Source organism: Orbicella franksi, chromosome 10, assembly GCF_964199315.1.
Source record: "Orbicella franksi chromosome 10, jaOrbFran1.1, whole genome shotgun sequence".
Taxonomy (NCBI): Eukaryota; Metazoa; Cnidaria; class Anthozoa; order Scleractinia; family Merulinidae; genus Orbicella; species Orbicella franksi.
The window spans coordinates 28,321,232-28,343,742 of NC_138154.1; the positions used below are offsets into that span (position 1 = coordinate 28,321,232).

The following is a 22,511-nucleotide window of genomic DNA, read 5'->3' on the forward strand; positions in this document are numbered from 1 at the left end:
ACAGCGCGATAAAAGTAAAAAGAAAACAATGATTGAAGCTAGTGAATGAACAAGTAGCATGACAATGGATATGACTTGTGCTGTACACCAGACAGACGTACCCTGCCAGCAGAGTCTCCTTCGATCTTCCTGCTTCAATTTTTCTTCGGGCGTGTTTTTACGAGACCAAATGGTCTGCTTTGACCTGTTTTGAGAATTGCTGGCATCAATGGTACCTTTCATCTAGTGTGTAGAGGAAGATCAAAGAAGGCTCTGCTCGCGGAATAGGTAGACGTGAAATGAAGTTTTTTTTTTTTTTTTTTTTTTTGTTACAACAAGTTGTTATGGTTAATAGACTGATAAACCACGCGGGATGTTGGAAGAACACTCGAAGAATTCGTAAATCACTCGCCTGCGGCTCGTGATTTACGAATTCTTCGAGTGTTCTTCCAACATCCCAAGTGGTTTATCATGCCTCCAAACCATAGAAACTTGTGGTCTATTGTTTGCTATTGCTAGAGCGCGCGCATTCATTTGATTATCATTTACAGTGATTTACCTGAGGCTGTTCATAAACCAAGGAGTCCATACTTATGTTCGCTACACTATAGCATGACGTATTTACCGCTATAACAAAGCAGCCGCTGGCTGAAATATTCACAGAAAACAATATGGTGGACCAAGTGGATGAGTTTTTCCAACAAAGATGTCTTTCAAAAGAATTGGCGATGATCCTACAGCTCTAAGAGTGCAGAAGGTTTGTTCACTCTTATATCCTATTGTACTGAGAGGTTTTGCTAAGGGTGGGGATGGAATTGGACATAAAAATTATCGAGAGGTAACCGTAAACAGGCCAAAATGATCGTTACTTGAGTGATATTCATAGTAACTGGAGCATTGTTGAGGCTAAGCGGAGTTAACAGACCTGTTTAGTTGGTTAGTGGCAACGGTTTGATTAATGGGAATGGTAATACGATATAATTTTATAAGCTTACCTAAAAATTCTGCATTCTAAGCTGCCCCTCGTGTATCTGGTTTTGCTGTTCGTGAAACTTATTAAGAGGCTCTGGAAGACTCCTTAACCTCGAAATTTGTTATTGATGCGATTAACTAATTGTACCATTTGTTGTATAGTACAGTTTAGAGAATAACCAAGCTCGTAATTGTAATTTTTCTGGCCTGTTTGCTCACTCATGCTAATCAGCTTAAACTATTAACCTCGTTGTTTGAATTTGATCATGATGACGTGAAGTCTTTCAACTGCCAAAACTGGTTAAAAGGCTGAACTTTTAAGCGTTACTGTCAAGTAGCAAAAGTGATTCAACTTTTGCCAAGAGATAAGATTTATTCCTCCACAGCCAGCCTCACCACATGTACAGTGTATATGTACATGTAGTGAGTGTACATGTATATTTTTTTCTTTTAATTTAGTGCATGCTTCTTTATAGAAACAGAGAGTAACTGAGCTTTTGTTAGAAGATATTCCTGAAGATGAAGCCACACTTTTGAAGAATGGAAGGTAGAGATTCAGTTAATTAAAGATGATTTCCAGTCAGTACTGCACAGTCTCAGCACCTTAATGTTTAAAAGTCTCACTCGATGGAATGTGAATCGATGTTATTCATTACAAACCACATACCTTATTTTTGAAGCCTTTCAAATTCCTTTTCCAGCTGCTTGATTTTTACAAAATAAAAAACCTAAACAAACTCTTGAGAGTGTGCAGTATGGACTGGAAATCATCTTTAATACAGATTTCTTACAGAAAGAAATAATGGAATGTACTAATTATTCCAAATTCAAAAGACTGAGACATTTCCAAACACGGAGAGGAGAGTACTGAAAATACAATATGCATTGGAGTATTTTTGATAAAACTTAAGGTATTTAGAGAGCAATAAAACACTACTGAGCAATTTAACATATCTTCTTAACTTGAACTAAAACTAAGGAGAAAATGGAGAAATTAAAATATGATGTAAATCTATGCTGGTATCCAGATTCTGCTTTGGTTACGATTGCCTTTGTGTAAACTCAAGGTGAATTTTTGATGAGTTTGAAAGTGTACATGTACAGACTTGGAAGAAATATCAGAAACTGAGCTGTTTGTCAGTGGCACAGTGTAACTGCACGGGATTGATTTGAAGCCAGACCTTTCTATGCAAATCCAATGCAGCAGTTACATGTACCAACCATTGCGACTGTACATACTAAACAAAGTAAATAAACAATGTTTAGGGAGCCTTGATTTAATACCATTGTGTTAATATTTATTGTAGGCACTGTTAAAAAACAAATTTATGTTAGTGTTGCAAATTGATAGAATGGTGGAGGGGGACTAGCCAGTTGACTTAGATACACTACTGTACAAATGCACTAAACTAGTCCAGATTGTTTCAAGATGGAAGATATGTTGAATCAGGGACCTCCTGATTTCAGCACCTTACAGTATTCAGCCATTTGACCTCCAATAATAATAATAATAATTTATCCCTACAGTGTTCCTTTATGACTAAGTGGCCTTTCTTTTACTCACTATAGGTTTGCCTGTCTTGTATGTAAACATTGTCCTGTTTTTGACACTGTGGCAGTATTAAGTATTCACCGACAAGGAAAGAAACACTTATCAAGTAAGTTGATAAAAATTCAAAGTTGGTGGAGGGGTGACTATGATTTGCCAATATCTTCATCATTATCAGTCCTCATCGTGCCATTGGACACATAAGGCCTTCTAATCTGCCAATATCTTGAGCTGACATTAATTTTGACTTTGTTGTAACCCACAGAACTGTTTGCTAGTCACATATTTGAGCTGATTTAGGTTGTCATTATTGCTTAGCCCAGGAACTGGCTCCCTAAGATAAGGGGCATAGTGTGAAGAAATTAGATAGAGCAACATGTCAAGATTGAAGTCTGGAAAAAGATCTTGGCTTGTGTGGCTTTCTAATCTCATTTTTACCCTGTGCCCAACTAGGGAGCCTCTTCATAGGGTATTGTTATTGATCCAGATTTTTAAAAAAAACCTTCATGCACATTAGATGCAAGTCATGTACGTCAACCAACCTTTGTATTAAAAGCATTTACATGGTGTAGTGTAGGCTCAGTCTCCAGCCATGGGTGTATTGCATGCACACCGGAACACACACAGCTGGAGACTAAGCCTATGTACAGTCATGATACAAAAATAAAAATTAGCAATACTTGCTTCTATCTTAAACTACCAGATGCCAAGGTGAGACTAGAGAAGTTAAGGGAAGATGCTGAATTGCGGCAAAAAAGAGAACACATGAAGTACATGGAGACCCTTACAGCTGATCCCAGTGAAGAAGCAGCACCACTACTGAAGATCACACAAAAAAAAGAGCTTGTCCTTCAAGGCTCAACAGAGTTGATTTTTAAACAGGATCCAGAGGAAGAAAGAAAACCAAACAATGTGCCTTTCTTTCAGTCTAGGAAACCTGTTGACCTAAATATAAAGGATACCACAACAACTAGCTTAGAAAGAACAGAATCAAAGAAAACCTCATCACGTTCAGAGAGGGGCACACCAACAGCTGAGACTCAACTCCTCACAAAGCCTCTGAAGAATGATCAACCTGTGAAATCTTCAAGTGCAAAATCTAGTTTAAGTAGTCAGAAAAAGGCAGAGTTAAGTCCTAGTGAACAGGCTAGGAGAGAGCATTTTTCTCGCCTGCGACAAGCTGGATGGATCATGGATTTGGATGGAAAGTGGCATAAGGACGAGGATGCCGAGTTTGATTCCGATGAAGATGAACCACCTCCACCACCATAAGCTGAGATGAACAACATTGTGCATTGACCAAGAGTAATTACTGTGAACTATAAGGTCATCAAATATAATTATCTTCTAACAGTAAGAAGACAACTGCAAGAGATTAGAGCAAGGTGGAAGGCAGAAATTATCTCCCTGTCTGACCTCTCTGCCAGGGCTGTTATAAAGGGTGGTAACCCATAAGACCTGTTACACTGTGTATGCTTGATGGACCCTTGATACAATTCACCCATAAAGTAACAAGTTTGTTGAGGGTGTGAAGATCAAGGCTACAGGTGAATCAAAACTTGAAGATAGCCCTCTCTACCATGTGACAAGTGCATGTATGTTGCTCTTCAGAGATGTAATAGTCCTGCACTGGACTGTAACAGTTGGTGTCACAAGGATATTGGCTATGCCTTACAAAATTGACAATGGAATCTACAGAAAAGGCATCTAAATTTTAACATTAACCATTTAACTGATTTTGACAAGGTCAAATGAAGCAACTGTCAGTAAAAAATGAATCTTGATTTTATTTCAGTCTTTTATTTTGAGTAGTAACAATGTAAGTTGTTACTTACAGATCTGTATCAAGCATTAGATGTACAAATACACAGTCAGATGTATTCCTAGAGGAACCATGAAAACGGAATTCTTATGAATGAGTTGTTTAGTATAGGTTACACTTAAAATATCACATATACATGTTCACTGTAAACTCCATTTAACGGGTTCATTGAATTTCAAAGAAGAGTGTTGTACCCTTGATAATTTATGTGAACCTTACTTAACAACTGATAAATGTACTATGAATGTGGTACAGAAGTAAAGCTCTGTTATGTAAAATCTCAAGTGCTTCTAATAAACTTGATTCTGTACATGTATGTATTGTGATACACCTAATTCATACACCTCTTGGCAGGAGGTCTTGCATCTGCATTTACCAGATAAGTGACAAGTACCTTAATTTACAGGTAAATAAGATTTTAAAACTGTAGAGGTTATCATTATTATATAATATACAGTTTTTCTTTTATTCAGATTTTGATCATGGTTTCCAAGTAATAACTTGAACAGCAATCTGTGCAGCCTTCCTCACAGCTGGGCTGTCATGATCACGGATAAGTTTTGACACCTGCGGCAGAAGACGACAGGGAATTATTCAAAATGGTGCACATGTTCAGTAAACTTGTCTCCCACATTTGCAAGCATTGATGTTATATGGCCTTTTACAGAGGTTGCAGGTTTAAAAGTAGCTACATGTAGACTACAGGAAGTTATACAATGAAGAATGCAGAAATTATACATACCTCATTTACTGAAGCTAGTAACGTTGTTCTGCCTAATGGCGCTTCTGCAAGCGTTGTAATTGCCTAAACAATTAAAAGTACCGGCAAGCATGAGTGAAAAATGCTGCACAGAATCAAACTTGATTGTTACTTACCAACTGAAAATAAAGCTAAATGTTAAAACTGCTTCTGATGCACCTAACAACTCCCCCAGATTATTAAGGAGTTTGCCATGTGCACACAGAATCTCTCAGTCTGTCTCAATTATTTCCCATACATGTAGATGTTGGCTTGAATTTTGAGCACCTTCAGGAGTAATTTCTGTCACTGGAACAAAATGTAGCTGGCTGGTCATTCTTATGCATTGAGAAGAGGTACAAGTATTATATTTGGACATTAGCATGTACCTTCATGGAAAGTAACATCCCTGATAAGGTGACTGCAAAAACTGATTTATAAGAGGTTGCTGAGATTTCATTTTTAATATCCAATTGATTTTAGACCTCCAAAAACAAACATTGAGAAGTTTGGTTCCCTTCATGGTTACCATGGAAACTAAACATTGATAAGTTTACCACGGAACAAAATATCTAAGTATTGACAGCTATTGTCTGTTATTTGTAGACAACTGAATGAAGTTGGATGATAACTTACTTTTAGTGCGTTTAATCTAACTTCACTCTCTGGATCATCCAGCAACTTCACAAGGTTTGGAATTGCATTTGCCTCAATTGCAGAATTCTTCCCTTTAGTTGTTATTGTGATCCTAGGAAAGACAATGCAAAAATATGTCTTTCTTCAATGTACACATTGGATACAAACTTAACAAGTTTTGGCTATTTCCTCACTCTGATATAATAAGCAAGCCATTAAGCCATAAAAAATGCTGCAGTAATAAATAACATAATTGTTTCTCCTTAGTTAAAGTGATAAGGTACCCATACCTGGTAGTCCAATCATCAAATTGTACATTTATTTACTGATAATTTGTTCACAAACCTGCAGAAATATCATAATTTATTAATTAAACTTCCTCTAATTGTTTAAGACAAGATAAGTCAGAATTAAAACATACGTCATAATGGCTCCCGCAGCCTGTGCCCTGACATCAGTATTATCATCAGCAAGAAGGGAAACCAGTTCAGGAATTGCGCCTACATCAACTGCTTTATCCTTACCATCCAATGGAAAACTACAAAAAAAAATGTAAAACTGTAACTAGACATGTTTCTGTCAGGGGGTGTCCTGGAGTTTATTTTATGTTCATGAAGCCTTCACCTTGGTAATAAATGATTGTTGCGGCCTGGAGAATGGCAGCATGTAAGACTGCTTCAAATGCTAAACTATATTTTATACATTAATAATTTAACTTAATTTATATGCCTAATTTTCTATAAAATACTCAAAGACATACTTTTTCAATCTCTGTTAAAATTGATTCAATTTCAAGTTAAAAGTGGACTGCTTCCAATCTGTTTTAATTTCTTTCACAAATGAAGAAAAGTGACAGGGTGAGAGTTTTGATTACGACAAGAAGAGATTGGAACCAGACAAGGGTGAGGCCTGCAAGTCCATTTCACACTTAATGCGTTTGTATTCACAGGAATAAACTTGTGTCTGATGCTAAGAGAAAGGACTGCAAGCAGGCTAAAATTTACATTTGCTGCTAATAAGCAAATTAGTTATAAAAATTAACAAACAAGAGCATTTAGCACATCATGCATGTACAGTACATGTAATGGAAAAGCCTGAATTTACACTGTACACTCCTTTTGTTGTTCAAACACTGCTCACTAACTTACTATAACCATTTACCTCAAATCCATGACATCCCTTGCAGCTTTTCCTCTGATGGTTGCTGTTTTGTGTACAAGTAATTTCGTGAAGCTTTCCATAGCTCCACTTTCTAATGCTGACTGGGTTTCTATCGTCATACAGTAATGAAGGGTGTCTAAGATGAGTTCCTAGGATGTAAAGCAAGACAGTGCCATCGTTAAAACACACTTGTTTAGGACTTACAGTGTAAATTGTTTAGGAAATTTTACTAAAATTATTAATCTACAAATGTCTCAGAGAGTTTATTTGACATACCGTATTAAGGTGGCTCAAAACAGTTTTCTTTTTTTTTTTAGACTTGTAGAACTAGGTGCGATTTTTCAGGCTTGGAAATGTACTGTTCTGAATGGCTGTGCTATTTTTTTTAAGGTAACTCTCCACCATACCTTTCATCATATTTAAGTTATAAATCGAGGTTGAACTGTCCTGTTGCATAGCAACAAACTTGACTGCAATAACGCACACAGTTTACTAAACTTGGCGGATACAAAGATTTAAGAAGTAGGCCTTGTGCCACCATGTTTGTTTTGATTTTTGTAAACTTTAAATCTTGCGTGCTATCTCCCGACCCCTCGGTTGATCACATGATGCCTTGCGCTGAAGTGTACACTAGAACCCAGGCATCTCACGGAAATATTACTGTTTTGAACCACCTTAATTAAGCATATTCTAGTGCAAAATTATGACTTCAAGCAGAGCCACATGAGAATTTTCAACCACACACAGCACAATATAAAAAAAATCTGAGTTGGTGATCTCATTGTTTGAGCAGTGTGATTGTTAACCACTGGAACAGACAAAATTAGTGATTGATGCCAACTTACCGGTAGTTTAAATTTCATTGGCTTCAACAGCACTGTTCAAATTTACTACTTCAATGCAAGACAGATTCCTAAGCCACCTACTTCTGTGTAACTGGCAGTGTACTACATGTGGTCATGCACAGACACATGTACAAACCTTGATTTCATCTTCTTCTTTAAGAAGTTTTCCAACCAATACAGGAACAAGTTTAGCATCAACGACTCCTTCAGTGCCTGGACTCATGTGTACACACATTTCTATTGCTCGGTGGGCATTCCTTCTCGCTTGATAAACGTTGTCAACAAACTGAGGGCGAAAGTTAAAATTCCTTTATAGTCACTGCTTCTTTGATATCATCCTTAACACACAATCGGTAGACATCAGGTAAACAACACACGCAAAATTATTTGGTCATACATAATACGCACATGCTGTAAATATTGTCCTTACCAGTTCTGATAATGGTACAATCATTTTGTGATCAACAAATGCATCTCGTCCAACTGCATGGCCTGCAGATGTGATTGGTGTTAAAAAATTAATAACTGTCAAAACAAATGATGCTACATATATATTTATTTCCAATCTTTTCCCTTTTTGAGTTTCTCCATCAGCAAAACTGGATTATACAATTTAATGTTGCTACTCTAAATATATGTTGTAGGTAATTTTTTTCTTCAGGTAAATTTGATTTTTACCTAGGTAATATTTTTTTAACTAGGTAATTTTAAAACAAATTTTTTTACCTGGATATTTGGACCGAGGTGAGTCTGGGACCCAAAAAAGGCAATAATTAGGAGAAAAAAAAGAAATTTTTTCAACTTGAGCTGTGTAGTCTAGTGGAGATCGAGATGGACATGTAATCTGAAGGTCTTGGGTTCAACACACGGTAGGTACTTGTAATTTCCTTCTTCCTTTGAAATTAATAATTAGATAGGAAAATAAGAAGAGGTAGGCGTAGAATAGGGAGATAGTGAAAGAGAAGAAGAAGTAGGTGGGAGCAGGGAGAGATGAAGAGAAGAGTAGGAAATGAGATTTTTCTCCTCCTTTTTTTATTTTTCTTTTCTTTTTAGAGCCCCCTAAAAATACCAGGCCCCTATTTTTAACCACACCCCATAAATTAAAACCCTTTTTAGTTAGTTGACTGAAACAGAGCAAGAGAAAAATTACCTGGTTAAAAAAAAAAATACCTAGTTAAATAATAAATTTACCTAGTTAAAAAAAAATTACCTACTGAACATTTTTAACTGCAACATATACAAATTATGACAAACTTGTGCTTTCATGTACAAATTTGTACGTTTTTTCTAGACTGGTAAATCTGAAACTTGAATACAATACCTGCAACTATACCAAGCACTTCGGTGGCCTTGTGTCTCACAGTAGCATCAGGGTCTTTTAGCAGAGACTTTAAACTTGCACCAATCCCTGGAAACAAAAAAATTCACAAGCCATTGGTTTTTGGTAGGACATGGCTCACTCTGTGGAGTACATGTAACTGAGGAAAATGGCTTTCTTAGTCTAGAGCTGCATGTGATTCAAACACTTGCAAATGGCACCTTCATGTAGCAAAGTGTTTATATGCATGAACTGAAAGTAATTATTGTAGTAACACACCTATAATAATTATTAATAACAATGATTAACCATTTCATGAAGTTAAAGTGCCTTTTAAATCAATCACTTCACATATGGCTATAATACCGAAACTGGCAATGCTGGAACATAATACAATCCCCAGAGCACCCTTAAGAAAAGTTAACCTGTTATAACCAACTTTAACCATGCCAAAGAAAATACAGCCCATCAGAATACAGGAAAGCAGTTGTTTATTTGCCTGTTTTACATCCAACCTTCCCATCATGCTCGGTGCAATGTCGCAATGATTGTGTTGACCACTATATTTTCTATGACATTGTGTAAAATAGTTATGCAACACTCTCTCGTGGTATACCAGGGAATATTCCACTTGTCACTCATATTTCCTTGGTATACACACTCGCGTTAAGGCACAGTTCACACATCGCATTTCTACCATGTCAAATTCAATTCAATTAAGTGCGACAGAAACGCAACCGTCGATTCATACGTTGCACTTGTGTCGCATCAAATTCAGAATTTGTACTGTCGGGTATGTCAGCCAGCGGAAAATGTTTTAAACATAGGGTATTCAATATGGCAGACAAAAATACTGAGCGATGAAGGACTTTAATTTTGCGAAAAATTGACCGCCAATGGAACAAGAAGAAGGCTGACAATGGAGCAGTATGTGTTGCAATATTTTCAGGTTGCATTGGGTTGATAATGGCCAAGTTTCTTCTTTTTCTTTAGCAGGAAAACATTTACGCATGCTCAATACATTAACATAATGTATGCATTAGATTCAACACAGCAGAAATTCAAAGTCTGAATCGGTGTCGCATTTCTGTCGGATAATGCGACAAGACCAGTCGAACATGCAGCAGAAATGCGGCAGCTGATTCAGACGTCGAATTTCTGTCGAATTTAATTCGTTGAATTGAATTCCACACAGCAGAAATGCGCCGTATGAACCGGGCTTATGGCTCATGTGTATACCAAGAACATACCAGTGACTTGTGGGATATTCCATGGTAAACCACTCAAAAGCGTCACTTGACTAGTAAGTACACGTTTAAAAGTAATAACCATTTCTCTAATCCTAACCTACATGTAATCAGATTTTGGGTGTTCCAGTTTACATGTTTTAGCAATCAACATTTCAGTACATGCATACCAAACACTCGGTAAGGTTAGCTTCTGAGGACTATGAATAGTCATTCACAGTAATTGAGGATGTTCGCAACAACAACTGGACTGCCAACAATTGAACATGAATGGATGTACCTTTTTCTACACACCATACATTAACTTACCAACTCTGAGTCCTTCAGATATGTGTTCAGGATTGTGCATCACATCACAAAGTGACATCAGCGCTCTTTGGCGTGTTAAAAGGTCTGGACTGTTTAATTCACGGTTCTGTGTGGATCAAGCAAAAATGTATGCTATCTTTCAGAAAGACATTAAATATTAGTAAATTTGTCATGACCAGCATTTACGGCCCATTACTGGCTCTATACATTAGAATACAGCCCCAATGGCTGGTGTGGTCACTATGTGCATGAATGTGCAATGTTTTATTCACTGAGTTCAATTTACTGCATGGTTCAAGCTTTGGAACTCTGCAAAACCTTTGCAATCTGCAGTATCTGACTCCCTGCACAATCTTCATCTGATCATATATGCCATGATTCTACTGTCAAGTACAGTTATATCTCTGTATACAACAATAATAAGCTTACATGTGCATTTGTACTTGGGCCATTTAAGCGCTAATCATTAAATATAGCGAGAAGTTTAAAGACTCTTAAGCAACTTCAAAAAGGGAGCTATCCTAATGAAAAGTTTTGATGAAGCAATTAGGAGCTGTGCCATCTGACAGTCCTCAACAGATAAACACAAACGTGGTACTCATTTTACAAACATATTACAAACAAACAACTTTGAAAAAACTCAATTGGTTTCATTTAAACTTTCAGGAGTAAAATAATTCGGCTAAGATAACTGATCATATCTAGCTGAGCTCAACACTTGCAGACATCTAAGACAGCAATTTCTATCACATCTGAACCTATGTCTGAACGAACGAAATCTACAGTCAAGCTCATTCCAAAATAGTCAATACTCACTAGTTTAGGCAGTGCACGATCTCCATAGGCAATTCGTGATTTTGTTGGATCTATGTTTGGAGGTAACTTCATGGATATAACAGTGTGAGCCATTTTGTCGCAGAGAACTCTCAGAGAACTTCTGTGGAGGATTTGTTCCAAAACAAAAAATGGCGGTCCCTTGTTGCTACGTGACCATCGTAGTCCCAGTCCTTCGCAGTCCTAAAATGATCTCCCCAGTTCGCACTGGCGAGGAAATCCCAGTCAGACCACCTTCTAGAGGAGGTGGCAAAGAAAGCCAAAAACGGTGGAAATAGCCACAAATTGCAACGAAAACTTCAATAATAAGTTTTCGACGCCTTGATGGATAAGGGCACTCTCAAGAAAAGTTTTAGCGCAGTCAAGTGAAACAAGACCCCTGGGGAGTACTCTGAGAATTGTTGGGTGGAGGTGTGCGGCCCACTTCCCCAAACCCTTACCCTATTTACGACCAAAATCTGCGAATTTTGCTACCCTATTTATGAGCTGGCCAAAAATTCGATACTCTATTTATGACCGTTGCGCACGGCTGGCACAGTTGTCCTAAACGTAGGTTATAAGGGGCTTTTGTTGACGGTCTTATTAATAACGATGAAAAAGTAGCTTTTCCTAAGAAACATACCCAATGCAAGACTAGAGTGCTAAAACCATACCCTATTTAAGACTAAAATGGCCAAAATCGATGCCCTATTTATGACCAAAGCGGCTGAAAAATCCTAAACTTTGGGGCCCGACATACCTATAAAGCTCGATATAAGGGAGTACCCGCCCCCCCCTCCGGGGACAAGACCCGTTCACATACAAGAGATTTTAAGTTTTAAAGCAAAAAACTATACTTAATGAGTGAAAGTTGACTCAGCAAAGTTTAAAGTGATCGAATGACCGAAAAACAAATTTAAAAAAAGGTATAACTGTGCATTTGAATATCTGACAAGGATGATTAATAATCACAGGGTGACTCAGCGAAGAGGGACAACTTTTTTTTCTCATAAAAAGGCTAACGATCGATTAAGTTGCCCCTGGGTAGGGGATATAAATGGGACCTGTTAAACACTGTGCTTTTTTTCACATGATGTGATGAGCAAACACTTCATAACAAGATGTCGAGCTTGTGTAATAGAACGTGTCTTCACTTCACTTCACAAGACAATAAAGACCGAAGTATCCACACATATACAAATTTGATTATAGCAAATGGCCGGGATTTTTATTTTATTTCCTACTGAAGTATGGCATAACAGTTGCATTACACCGTTACAGTTACGGTAAAATGTCCCTAACCAAAAAATGTAATACATTCCTACAAAACCATCTACATGTACTTCTATTATAATATTTAAATTTATTCGCTCAACATAGCAAACTAATTTACACCTTTTAAAGGCCATTTTACGTTAGGACAAGCAATAGAACCTATTCATAGATGGCTGCTAATTTAAATTTCTTTTGTAAGCATTTAAATGAGCCAATGGCCAACTAACCTCGTTTGAGTGTAAAAATTCTTTTGAATTATCAACTCAAAAACGAGGTTAGTTGGGCTAATTTTAACACTTACAAAATAATTTTTAATTGGCAGCCATTTATGAGCAGGGTCTATTGGAATCCACTAGCAAAATTTCTGAAATATTTACAGTATACAAGCTATAAGGTATTGGGCATGCACAGGAAAGGAAAGCCCGGGTACCAGACTATGTAACTGATGGCTTTTTTCCAGCTGCATTTGTCGTGGACCCATTTTCCGGTAAAATTTAAAATTTCTTATACGCGACTACAATGACGGGAACCATATTATAAAATGAGGCGACTTTTAAGGAATCCAAATAAGGGAGATAAAGTCGACCTAGACCCCTTTTATGACAAATAGTTACGCAATAGCCAATAGTAAATGATCAGTTAACTTTAATACTCACGGCCTAGCGTGAGGCAGGATTTCATCGTGAATTCTTTTGGTTTATAGCTATTCAGCTATTTACATCATCGTACACAAGGAGTTGAATTTGGCAAGCTGCAAGCAGAATTTGCTGTGTGAACCACGGACCTCTGGAATTCAACTCTATTTGTTAAGATTGCCCCCTCAAAGTCCGTTCACACAGGCTGTTTTTGGTCCGATTGGTACAATCCCCGCGCGTCCTCCCGGGAAGAACTTCAAAGGGAGGACGTGCGCTCCTTTCCTGAACGGCGACTGACAATCAAGCTTATGGGCGCGACAAAAATTGCGCCACAAAGTTCCTGATTGAAATTAGTAATACAGCAAAAAATATTCTAACCTAGAGTGATCAGCCACATGTTATATACGTAAGATCACAGCAGATCTGTTTCATGACTGAAATAGCCGACAGTCTGACGGAAAACAAGTTATAACAGCGATGTGATATAAGCAGCGAAGACTATAAATTCGGTTTTCTACGTTTCACTGAGGTAAAGGTAACAACCACTGCACCACAGGAAATCCAGGGTCTGAATCGAGGAGAATAGAGACAGAAGTCTCATTTTTACGCAGCATAACAAGGCATGTTGTCTTCGGTCTAGTTCTTGCCTGCAACCGCAATGGATTCGCTTTCTTCTTGAGTAGAATCTTTAAGCACAAAACTTGTTTGAGCCATTAAGCCTTCTTCCAAACCTTTTAAAAAAAGTGAAGAAATAGGTGTAAATAAGTTATCTTTTGCAGTTGGATTATCAGTAGCCCTGTTCTAGTTTAAGCGGTTTAAAAAATTCTTTTACCATGAACTTGGACAAACACGTTTTGTTGGTTGTTTTTATTTATTTATTGTTTGTTTATTTTCTCGTTCGTTTACTTGGCTTCCTGTTTTGTCTTTTGCTTTCAGCCGATTAAGGTAAACCAATTTCAAACTATAATTGATATGAAGAGAAAAAGAATGATATTTCGGGGGAAATTAGTCTGAAACGTGTTAGAAGCTCGCGTTTTGTCCAAGATTGAAACATAGTTCCATTTGTAAGGTCTCACTGTAACGCGTTTCAGATTAATCAATAGACCTACTATTTAAAAAGTCACTGCCTTGCGTTGAAAACATACTTGACTAAAGACCTTTCAAACATACATTAGTTTGCTTTGGGTGAATACCAGTTAAAACAAATTCTAGGAGGCAGCGTGGCCGAGTGGTCTGCGAGTCGGCCTCGCAATCCAGCGGTCAGGGTTCGAGTCCAGCTATAACTGGATTTGTCTCACGGTAGCCTCGAGTTCAAATCCTCGGCAACACTTGTAAATAGCCAACTGGTTTCCATCCGGCCAGTTGGGATTCTTAACAATGTTATGTTCAATTTGAGCTATTTGTTTCAGTTGTTTGCTCGGCCCAACTGGCATTTGTGCTATAAACACTGCCGAGGGAAAATCTTATTTATTTTTTCATTTTTCTAGTTCACTGAAACAAGTACCCCATGAACTGTACCTTTTTTCGTGTAGCGTTTACCCTCTTTATCTTTGGAGCAGCAATCCCACACTGTCCCAGCAATGAAAGCGAGTAAGATGGTTCCTAGAACTGCACCAAAGGGGATCAGGTACTGCGGCAGGTTTTTGAAGTAAACCCATTTGAACTCAAACTTAAGGCCCTCGAGTTGTTTCAAAAGTTTCTGGCACGATTTTGATTCTTTCACTTTGTTGTTTTGTTTTCCTAGCACCCCCGTTCTGTTCTTCCGGGTTTCGCATGCTATCTTTGCTGTCATGCAGTTGAAGAACTTCTGCTGCTTAGTTTCAATTTCAATACACTCGTTATCAACGAATAGAGAAACACCGATCTTGCATAGCGGCAAGAATTGGATCACTTCCCAGGAATCATTGCTAGCTTCTTTGTCATTGCAGTGGAACGCCACCATGGAATCCAGTCCTTTGGCAGTCAAAACCGACACAGATTCTATTGGTTCGGTAATTTCTACAATTAAGACAGATTTCGTTAGTGGCTTCATATCGGAGAGTTAATTCAACAATATCAAACGGATCATTAACAGTACATGCTAGGGCTAGGCTTAAGCCTCTTCTAAAATAGAGGTTAAATAAAGGTTATCTTTTTTTATCTGTTAAATTAAGTCCGAGGAATGCATTAGGCAATTAGATTATGAGCTCGAGATTTCTATCGCGTGATAGTTGACGAGGGCGCAGCCCAAGTCGACTGTCACGCATAGAAATCGAGTATAAATCTACTAGTCGTTCAAAACTTAATCTAAATCCTCTTCACAGACACCTCGAAAACGCAAAGAAGCGGCCGTCATTCATTAGTAGATTTTATAAAGGAATAAAACGTTTTGGGGTTAGTGGCACTTTAACAAGCGCACACTGCTACTCCACTCATTATCTATCGCAGAAAAGATAGTGAGTAGCGTAGAAAGGCATTCGTGATAGAACGCTGGTGGATTTATACTAAACAGATATGGACAAGGGTTCCTTTGAATCCGCGATCTCCACTTTACCGCGGCGATAATCTACTGGGCTTTGTAGCCAAATATTGACAGATTTGCCACCGTACCGTGTTCTGTGCTTTATTGGTACCGCGATGGAAAGAACTGGTACAATTTTGAAAAATAGTCGCGTGGAACTGAATTTTTTTTAACTCGCGCCAACATTCCAATTCGCGCACTTAAAACTTTTTTTTCCTTTCAAATTTCGTTCGCAAAATGGGTGTAAATCGGCCTTTGTAGTCGCGGTGTCTACTGTACAGCCGTTGATTTTAATCTTAGGTCACTATGTACTCCATAAGATAACTGAATCGTCACAAATATCCCAGGCGAAAACTACCAGCTAAAAGATTTGATATTGTGTGTTCGCATAATGAACTATGAGAGTCAGGAAACAGGTGCTCTTTTCGTTTACACCTGCTCGGCGCGAAAACTGGTGCCGTCAACACAAGGGCAGAATATTTATATTGATTTTTTTCTTCTATGTAACGTGTACAATCGCTAGCTCTTTGCCGATTTTTTCTTGAAGGAAGTGAGCTAGCAGCAGAGATCGGTCGTGCGGTAAGGTTAGTATTACGTGAGTCATAACAAGAGAGTTAGTAAGCAACGAATCAGCAATACCTTCGATGATAGCAGACGTCATCTCGTAATCAACATAATCAGAGTCATAGAGGCCAGGTGGGACTCCAATCTAAATAAAAGAGATTCAATATATATAATAACAAAAATTTGCACCATAATATTTGAAAAAAGTCATGGTATTTGCAATGACATTCACGACGTTGTCACGAGGTGTGTCACATCTTCTTCTAGCGATCAAGGAGGCGTGTTTTTTACAAAAAAAAAAAAATAGGCCAATTTTTGTGGAATTGAATTGTGTTGACGGCCTTTAAGATAAATTCGTTTTTTAGTATAACTTCGTACTTTTTGTTATTTCTTACTGCCTTTTTTATTTCTTAGAACTGTAAAACCATTCTGAGAAATGTTTCATCGGTTTTTTTAATGCACCATCATCCGAGTGGTCTTGGATCACTGATCCTGGTCATTCCAAAGGGATGCACCCTGTTCCGGTTACGGGTTAAGTCACGACTGCCCCTTACACTGCATATCATCATCATTGTCATCATTTATTTGCCACGTAAATAACAACAAACAATAGTGACAATACTGAAAAAGCGGCGGGGAGACCTCCAAAAGAAACCACTAGGCTTACAACGGAGGCCACCTCAGAAGTTACCAATTTACCATTTGTTAATTAAAAATAGGATCAATTTTTTCGTAAACCTGGAGAGGCTTGTTAAACTAGATATTAATACTGGTAGAGAATTCCATCTATCGCCATTACACAGCGTTAACGAGCATTCAGAAAACACCTTGAACTAAGTGCTGTTCGTTATAAGGTGTACGCTGTATGTCTCGAGTGTTGTTTGTTTTTCTTTAGTGATCCTTCTCAGTTGAAAGCTCATTCAGTTGAATGATACTTTTACTCATTGGCGTATATAGAACCGAATGACCATTTTAAGCGAAATCAATTAATTTAATGGCCTAGACATCCATTTTTATTCCTGGAATCGCGAAAGCACCCGCAAAAAGCGAGAATAATCATATCATAAGTAAACGATAAAGATTAGTTCTGCCAGAAATAAGTACGACATGTTTAGTTAGGTTCAGTGTAAGAAGATGGACAGACTAAGCTTCTCAGTCTTTGAGGAATGCAGGTCAAACTCAAAAACAGTGCAAGTATGTAACATTGAGACGTGGCATCGTCAGTTAGGAAAGGTGTTTGTCAAAAATCTTTATTGTGTTAAAAAGTACTTCGAGTAAAACACTCTTGTGTACAACTGCTCACGCAAGGTTCTGAAAAAGGTTTTATACATTACGATCAGGTATACTTTACACAATAAAGCTTGGTTTGGTTTTACTGGGTTAACACGAAAAATCATGAATTAAAGTTGACAAAAACAATGCTTGATCTTTTAGGCACACAGAAAATGGTGTAATAAATATCTGCAATGATTCCGACACAGAAAAATTTCAACACGTACAAAGCCGTTTCAACACCGGTTTCAAGACTGGTTTACGAGTAGCTTTTAATTAGTTGTAAGTTAACTGACCCAAGTCAAATATAAATCATTTATGCTAATTGCAACTGGCAGTGTTGGAGTCTAGAGTCTCGCTCTAATCAAAGAATACAAGAGGCTAATACAGACATTTAATTTAAAAAGGCGCCAACGTAATGTCACTCTGAATTAGCTAAAAAACATCCCGTTCTTTCGTCGCTGGAATATAGTTTTCATTTTTTGAATTTTATCGATCCATACAGCCACAAGTAAAGTGTTTTCTATACGTATTTCTGACCTGTTCTCCTTAACTTACCGGAGTATATATAATATATACCTTTGGTTTCCTTGGATATGGCTTTGTAGCTAATCAGAGCGAGTGTAGAATTCAGTGTTTATACCTTGGAAGAAGTTAATTTTTAATAAGAGGTAAAACCTTTCCTTTGAGTTTATTATAATGTTAATTTGGAATAATTCAATTTCCTTTTAGACCCAACCTTTTAATTATAAAGTTCAAAACGCGTCCTCTGAAATCGAGGAAGTCTTTCCTGTATTATATGAGACGCCATTCGCCCTCTAAATTTTTCCTTGATGTAAATATTCGTCGCGTGTTTTTGACCCTTTGGTCCGGTGAGTCAAAAGTGTCTGTTAACTTCTTTTTGTCATTGCAACGCGCTTTATCAAACATCAGACCCCGTTTTTGCGGTAAAAAAGGCAAAAAAAGGGAGCGAATTCTATCTCAGAAACCAAGAGAAGGAATTTGTATTCGGTACATTGAGGTCCTATTTTCTGATTGATGTAATCTGAGAAAAGACATATAATTTTCTCTTGTTACAAATTAAACAGTTCCTTTTTCAACTTCAGCCTGGACTGACATCATGTGAACGTTTGAATGTGTTTTATCTTGAGAACATTTTCAAAATTCATCAAAATTTATGACTGTCTCGAATGCCTCTCTTTCCCGCTGAGAGAATAGATCTGAAATTGGGCCTGAAAAACTCATTATTGATGTTGATGTTCTACAGACACCCGTGTAGTGCTCTGATTGGGTGTCACTTGCGCGGGAAACTTAAAAGCAATTCAATCTAACCAATCAAAGCGCGAGAAGAAGGACGCCGGTTTGCTGAGAGTACCAAGAAAAATAATCCAGTTACCGTTTTACCAAACAAATGGTCGTCACTCTTGAGTTCCTGAGCAGTTAGACGAGAGGACACTTGAGCTGTGAACATGGACAGCAGAATAATTCCAGTGATCATCCACAATGTGGCAAACAGACGAGCAAACAAAGATTTTGGAGCCTTGTCACCATACCTGCGCAGAAAAACATACATACATACCTTAACTTATTATATGGCTGGCTCCTTTAGCGGGCAAGATGAACCAAATCCTACGCTGTAATTGGCCGAGCTCTCCGAGTGGGCAAGATGGCGCTATCTTGCCCACTCTGGACTATCCGCTGTGTCCCGCAAGAAATATTTTCTATACATATGTGGTTTACGCAGCTAGGTGCATGCAATTGGCAAAACATAAGAGGTGCTGTGTTCCTGCTACTAATTAAGAAATGGAACGGGATCTGCACTGATTAGGAACGTCCTATTCAGGATCACTCAAGGCAGTTTGCAAAATGTTTGTTATATTGTGAAATGTTTATGTCTCCGCACTGCTGCTAAGGAAGAAAAGGACAAACTAACCATTAACAAAACTTTATTAAAGAACTACTGCAAGACAACGATGTCTATTAAGAAATGTCGTCTCAGCGTTTTTCAAAGCCGCGCAGTAATTTTCACCACAGTATTAAACTTAACTGATATTACTAGCTATCAACGTCTCATTCCTGACTGAATCAGTTACATTTCCTTTTTTAGTCTTGAGTATTTGGTATTGCATTCCTGCTTCACTTATTTTTCTTTGCATGGAAGTATTGATGTTCATATTGGCTTTTTGTGAATAAAGGCGAATGGATGATACAGGGAACATTTTTTTTATGTCAATAGGAACAAGATAAAAGAACAGAGCAGTAAGAGTGATTGATATTCCTCGTTGAGAATAAGGAGGAACGCAAAATCTTGACATGTGAAACGTCTTAATAATGCAGCCTGGCCGAGTGGTTAGCTAGGCGCTAGACTTGAATTCCGGAGGTCGTGGGTCCGATTCCCGCTCTGACCGCTAAGCTGGAGTTGTTTCTCGGTAGACCCTAGTTCAACTCCTCGGTCATACTTGTAAACAGTCAACTAGTCTGCTTCCCGCCAGCTGGAATTTTTAAACCTATAATACATTTAGTAGATAATTTGTTTCTTTCAGTTAAAATGGCATGCCTATGAACTAGCTAGGTGTAGCTCAGCGCATTGACCAATATAAACTACAACATTTGAACATTTTTTTTTTTTTGGACACAGAGAAACCTGTTACCGTAATGTATTTGTGATATCTTTTCCTGATAGATGAGAAATCGCTAAGAATTGAACTGATAACTAACATGGAGTCTAACATCACAGCAACCCATCCAGACCGCCTCAGAAAGTACGCTTGCGAGAGACTGGGTTCAGTTGGTAATGAAAGAGGGCTTACCCTACTGTTGTCATAGTAACGATTGCCCACCACATGCCGTCAAAAATGCCTCTCCAAAAACGTCTTGGAAACTGCTCTGAATTTGAACGGTGGTCCTAAAGAAAATCAAACATAAAGTTATTAGTATTCTACAAAGTCACGCAATTTTTTTTAGCAGATATCATTTTACAATGTCATTTTGTGATGCAAATTATTATTTCAACTTCACGGACTAAGTCTTGCTGTATAATATCACATAACCGGTTAATAATTCATCGCGTTTGCTCCGTAATCTACTGTTTGGTCTAAAATGGCACTCAAGTTACTTTTGCTCTCGCTCTTTGTTGCGCCCAGCATCAAAGAACAACATAACGGCATAACGTGCAGGTGTACTGTGCATTCGTTAAGATCAGAAAACTTGACAAATAAATTAAAATACGGCTGCATCTATACTCAGTTTTATAATTCGTTTCTCATTTTTCTTTTGCATAATTGTCTGATTTCTACTTACTAAGAACCACAAGATCATTCCTGAAAGCGCAGCACAAGTGAAACACAAGACCAACAGAGGCCACAACTCAAGAATAGACAAATAAGCAACGTTCACGAGGTCATGGCCGCTCTTTTCTCTCACAAGCACAGGATGGACTGTTTCAAGAGTTAAAAATTCAGCCTCTAGATCAATGTCTTTAGTCTGGAAGACCGGAAATTTGATTTCTACGCTTTCCACAGTGACATTTCGCTTGATGAGCTCTTTGATGCATTGTTTAGAAGCATTTTCCAAAGTATTATTCCATGCCCTTAATCGTTGGGCTAAATTCTTCGAGAAGAAGGCAGAATTTTCTTCATAGGAAGAATAATCTAACTTAACGATGGAGCCATCCACGTTTGACAATCCTTTTGCCGTCGGTGGTCCAGTAGTTGATGAACTAGCGTTGTTCTGCACTTCAGTAGAAGATGTAGGAGATATATTAGTGAAAATGGGTAAAACAGAAGAATAATCTAACTTGTCCTTTGGTCCACGAGTAACGATGGAGTCATCCGCGCTTAGCAAACCTGATGCCGGCGGCTGTACAGTGCTTGCTGAACCAGCGTCGTACTGCACTTGAATTGAAGTAATAGGGGATACATTAATGGTGCTGGATAAAACGGTGGTATTTATCCCTTGATAAAAGCTTGTAGTATTGTTGTCCCCAGAAGCGACAAGGAAGAAGTGAAAAGACAAAATAAACAACCTTTCCAACACGATCATTTTTGGTGGGTGCCTCCGTCTTTTTCTGCACGTAAGGTTTTGCTCTCAGAAAATTTGACGCTTTTTAGATAAAATTCCTTGCCTTACTCATTCCAGCTCACAGAGTCTCTGGGAGTGCCTTGAAAGTAATTTTTGTTCGCTAATTTGCCTTTTCGTAATTTCGTGAATAATTAATAACCAGCAAAAATGGAAATGAAAAAAAGCTGACACGGTAGGTGATACTGGTTTAGCGTGAGTTTGAAATGAGCCCATCAAAGACAAATCGTGCGTGCATGCAATTATTTTGCTGCCACTGCCATGAATTGTTAGCGGTCGGTGCCGGACACCGCAAGATTTTCCTATTTTACATTTCTATACATTTCGTGACGCACTACCCACAGATCGCAACAAATTATTATTCAGGTGGTAGACGAATAATCTTTTTAAGGACTTAGAAACAGTCATAACACACTATAAAAGTCATTTCTTTTCTTCTTCAGTTATGACGACTGTAGCCACTATTACGAAAATAACTTTGTCAGTGTCATGGTTCATTATCAAGTTTTCGAACTGTAAAGAAACAAATTGCTGAACTGATGCATTTGAAAAAGTCTTTTTATCAGAGCATGACTGATCTAGCGTCATGCCCTGAAGGTTTGCAACACATATCAAATGGAGTTCTTTCTTTCATTAATTTCATGCCTAAAAATAGTTGTTTGCAAAACTGAATGCATATATAACAAGATACCAAATTCAAAAAGTCTAACAATTATGAGGTTAGTGAGAAAAATTTGAAATTGTAAAATTCAGCTCAAAAAATGAGAATGCTGGTTTAAATATTTTCTAGAAACTCTG

At 37.9% G+C, this 22,511-nt stretch overlaps 3 protein-coding genes across 3 annotated transcripts in view; 1 reads left to right on the plus strand and 2 right to left on the minus strand.

Moving 5' to 3' along the window:
* LOC145499694 (sodium channel modifier 1-like) overlaps positions 1 to 3,779 on the plus strand; it is a 6,326-nt gene extending 2,547 nt beyond the window's left edge. The window contains exons 1-4 of the mRNA XM_081479219.1: positions 1 to 736; positions 1,428 to 1,498; positions 2,521 to 2,609; positions 3,204 to 3,779. The exon at positions 1 to 736 is cut by the window's left edge and continues 2,547 nt beyond it. Of these exons, the coding sequence (XP_081335345.1) occupies positions 686 to 736; positions 1,428 to 1,498; positions 2,521 to 2,609; positions 3,204 to 3,772 (780 nt within the window). The 5' untranslated portion in view covers positions 1 to 685 and the 3' untranslated portion in view covers positions 3,773 to 3,779. The remainder of the gene's footprint in view (positions 737 to 1,427; positions 1,499 to 2,520; positions 2,610 to 3,203) is intronic.
* Positions 3,780 to 4,794: 1,015 nt separating this feature from the next.
* On the minus strand, positions 4,795 to 11,583 carry LOC145499693 (radial spoke head 14 homolog). Its single transcript, XM_081479217.1, has 10 exons — positions 11,394 to 11,583; positions 10,578 to 10,683; positions 9,025 to 9,111; positions 8,134 to 8,195; positions 7,840 to 7,989; positions 6,859 to 7,007; positions 6,119 to 6,235; positions 5,698 to 5,809; positions 5,065 to 5,127; positions 4,795 to 4,889 (listed from the first exon to the last, which is right to left on the minus strand). The coding sequence occupies exons 1-10, from the start codon at positions 11,484 to 11,486 to the stop codon at positions 4,803 to 4,805; spliced, it is 1,026 nt and encodes a 341-aa protein (XP_081335343.1). The 5' UTR covers positions 11,487 to 11,583; the 3' UTR covers positions 4,795 to 4,802.
* A 733-nt stretch (positions 11,584 to 12,316) lies between these two features.
* LOC145500314 (uncharacterized) lies at positions 12,317 to 22,110 on the minus strand. The gene is made up of 6 exons (XM_081479806.1): positions 20,937 to 22,110; positions 20,447 to 20,541; positions 19,033 to 19,189; positions 16,440 to 16,509; positions 14,819 to 15,298; positions 12,317 to 14,031 (listed from the first exon to the last, which is right to left on the minus strand). Exons 1-6 carry the CDS (start codon positions 21,675 to 21,677, stop codon positions 13,937 to 13,939), a joined length of 1,638 nt encoding a protein of 545 aa, XP_081335932.1. The 5' UTR covers positions 21,678 to 22,110; the 3' UTR covers positions 12,317 to 13,936.
* Positions 22,111 to 22,511: the final 401 nt, after the last annotated feature.

Bases quoted from the DNA above. Each gene is read 5' to 3' on its own strand.
- LOC145499693 (XM_081479217.1), bottom strand. From the start codon at position 11,486: ATGGCTCACACTGTTATATCCATGAAGTTACCTCCAAACATAGATCCA. The intron at 8,196-9,024 runs GTATTGTATTCA...TCACATCTGCAG, and splicing joins AGTGCTTGGTATAGTTGCAG to GCCATGCAGTTGGACGAGAT. The intron at 4,890-5,064 runs GTATGTATAATT...CTTCTGCCGCAG, and splicing joins TACTAGCTTCAGTAAATGAG to GTGTCAAAACTTATCCGTGA.
- LOC145500314 (XM_081479806.1), bottom strand. From the start codon at position 21,677: ATGATCGTGTTGGAAAGGTTGTTTATTTTGTCTTTTCACTTCTTCCTT. The intron at 15,299-16,439 runs GTATTGCTGATT...TCTTAATTGTAG, and splicing joins GACGTCTGCTATCATCGAAG to AAATTACCGAACCAATAGAA. The intron at 14,032-14,818 runs GTACAGTTCATG...TTTTTTTAAAAG, and splicing joins TAAACGCTACACGAAAAAAG to GTTTGGAAGAAGGCTTAATG.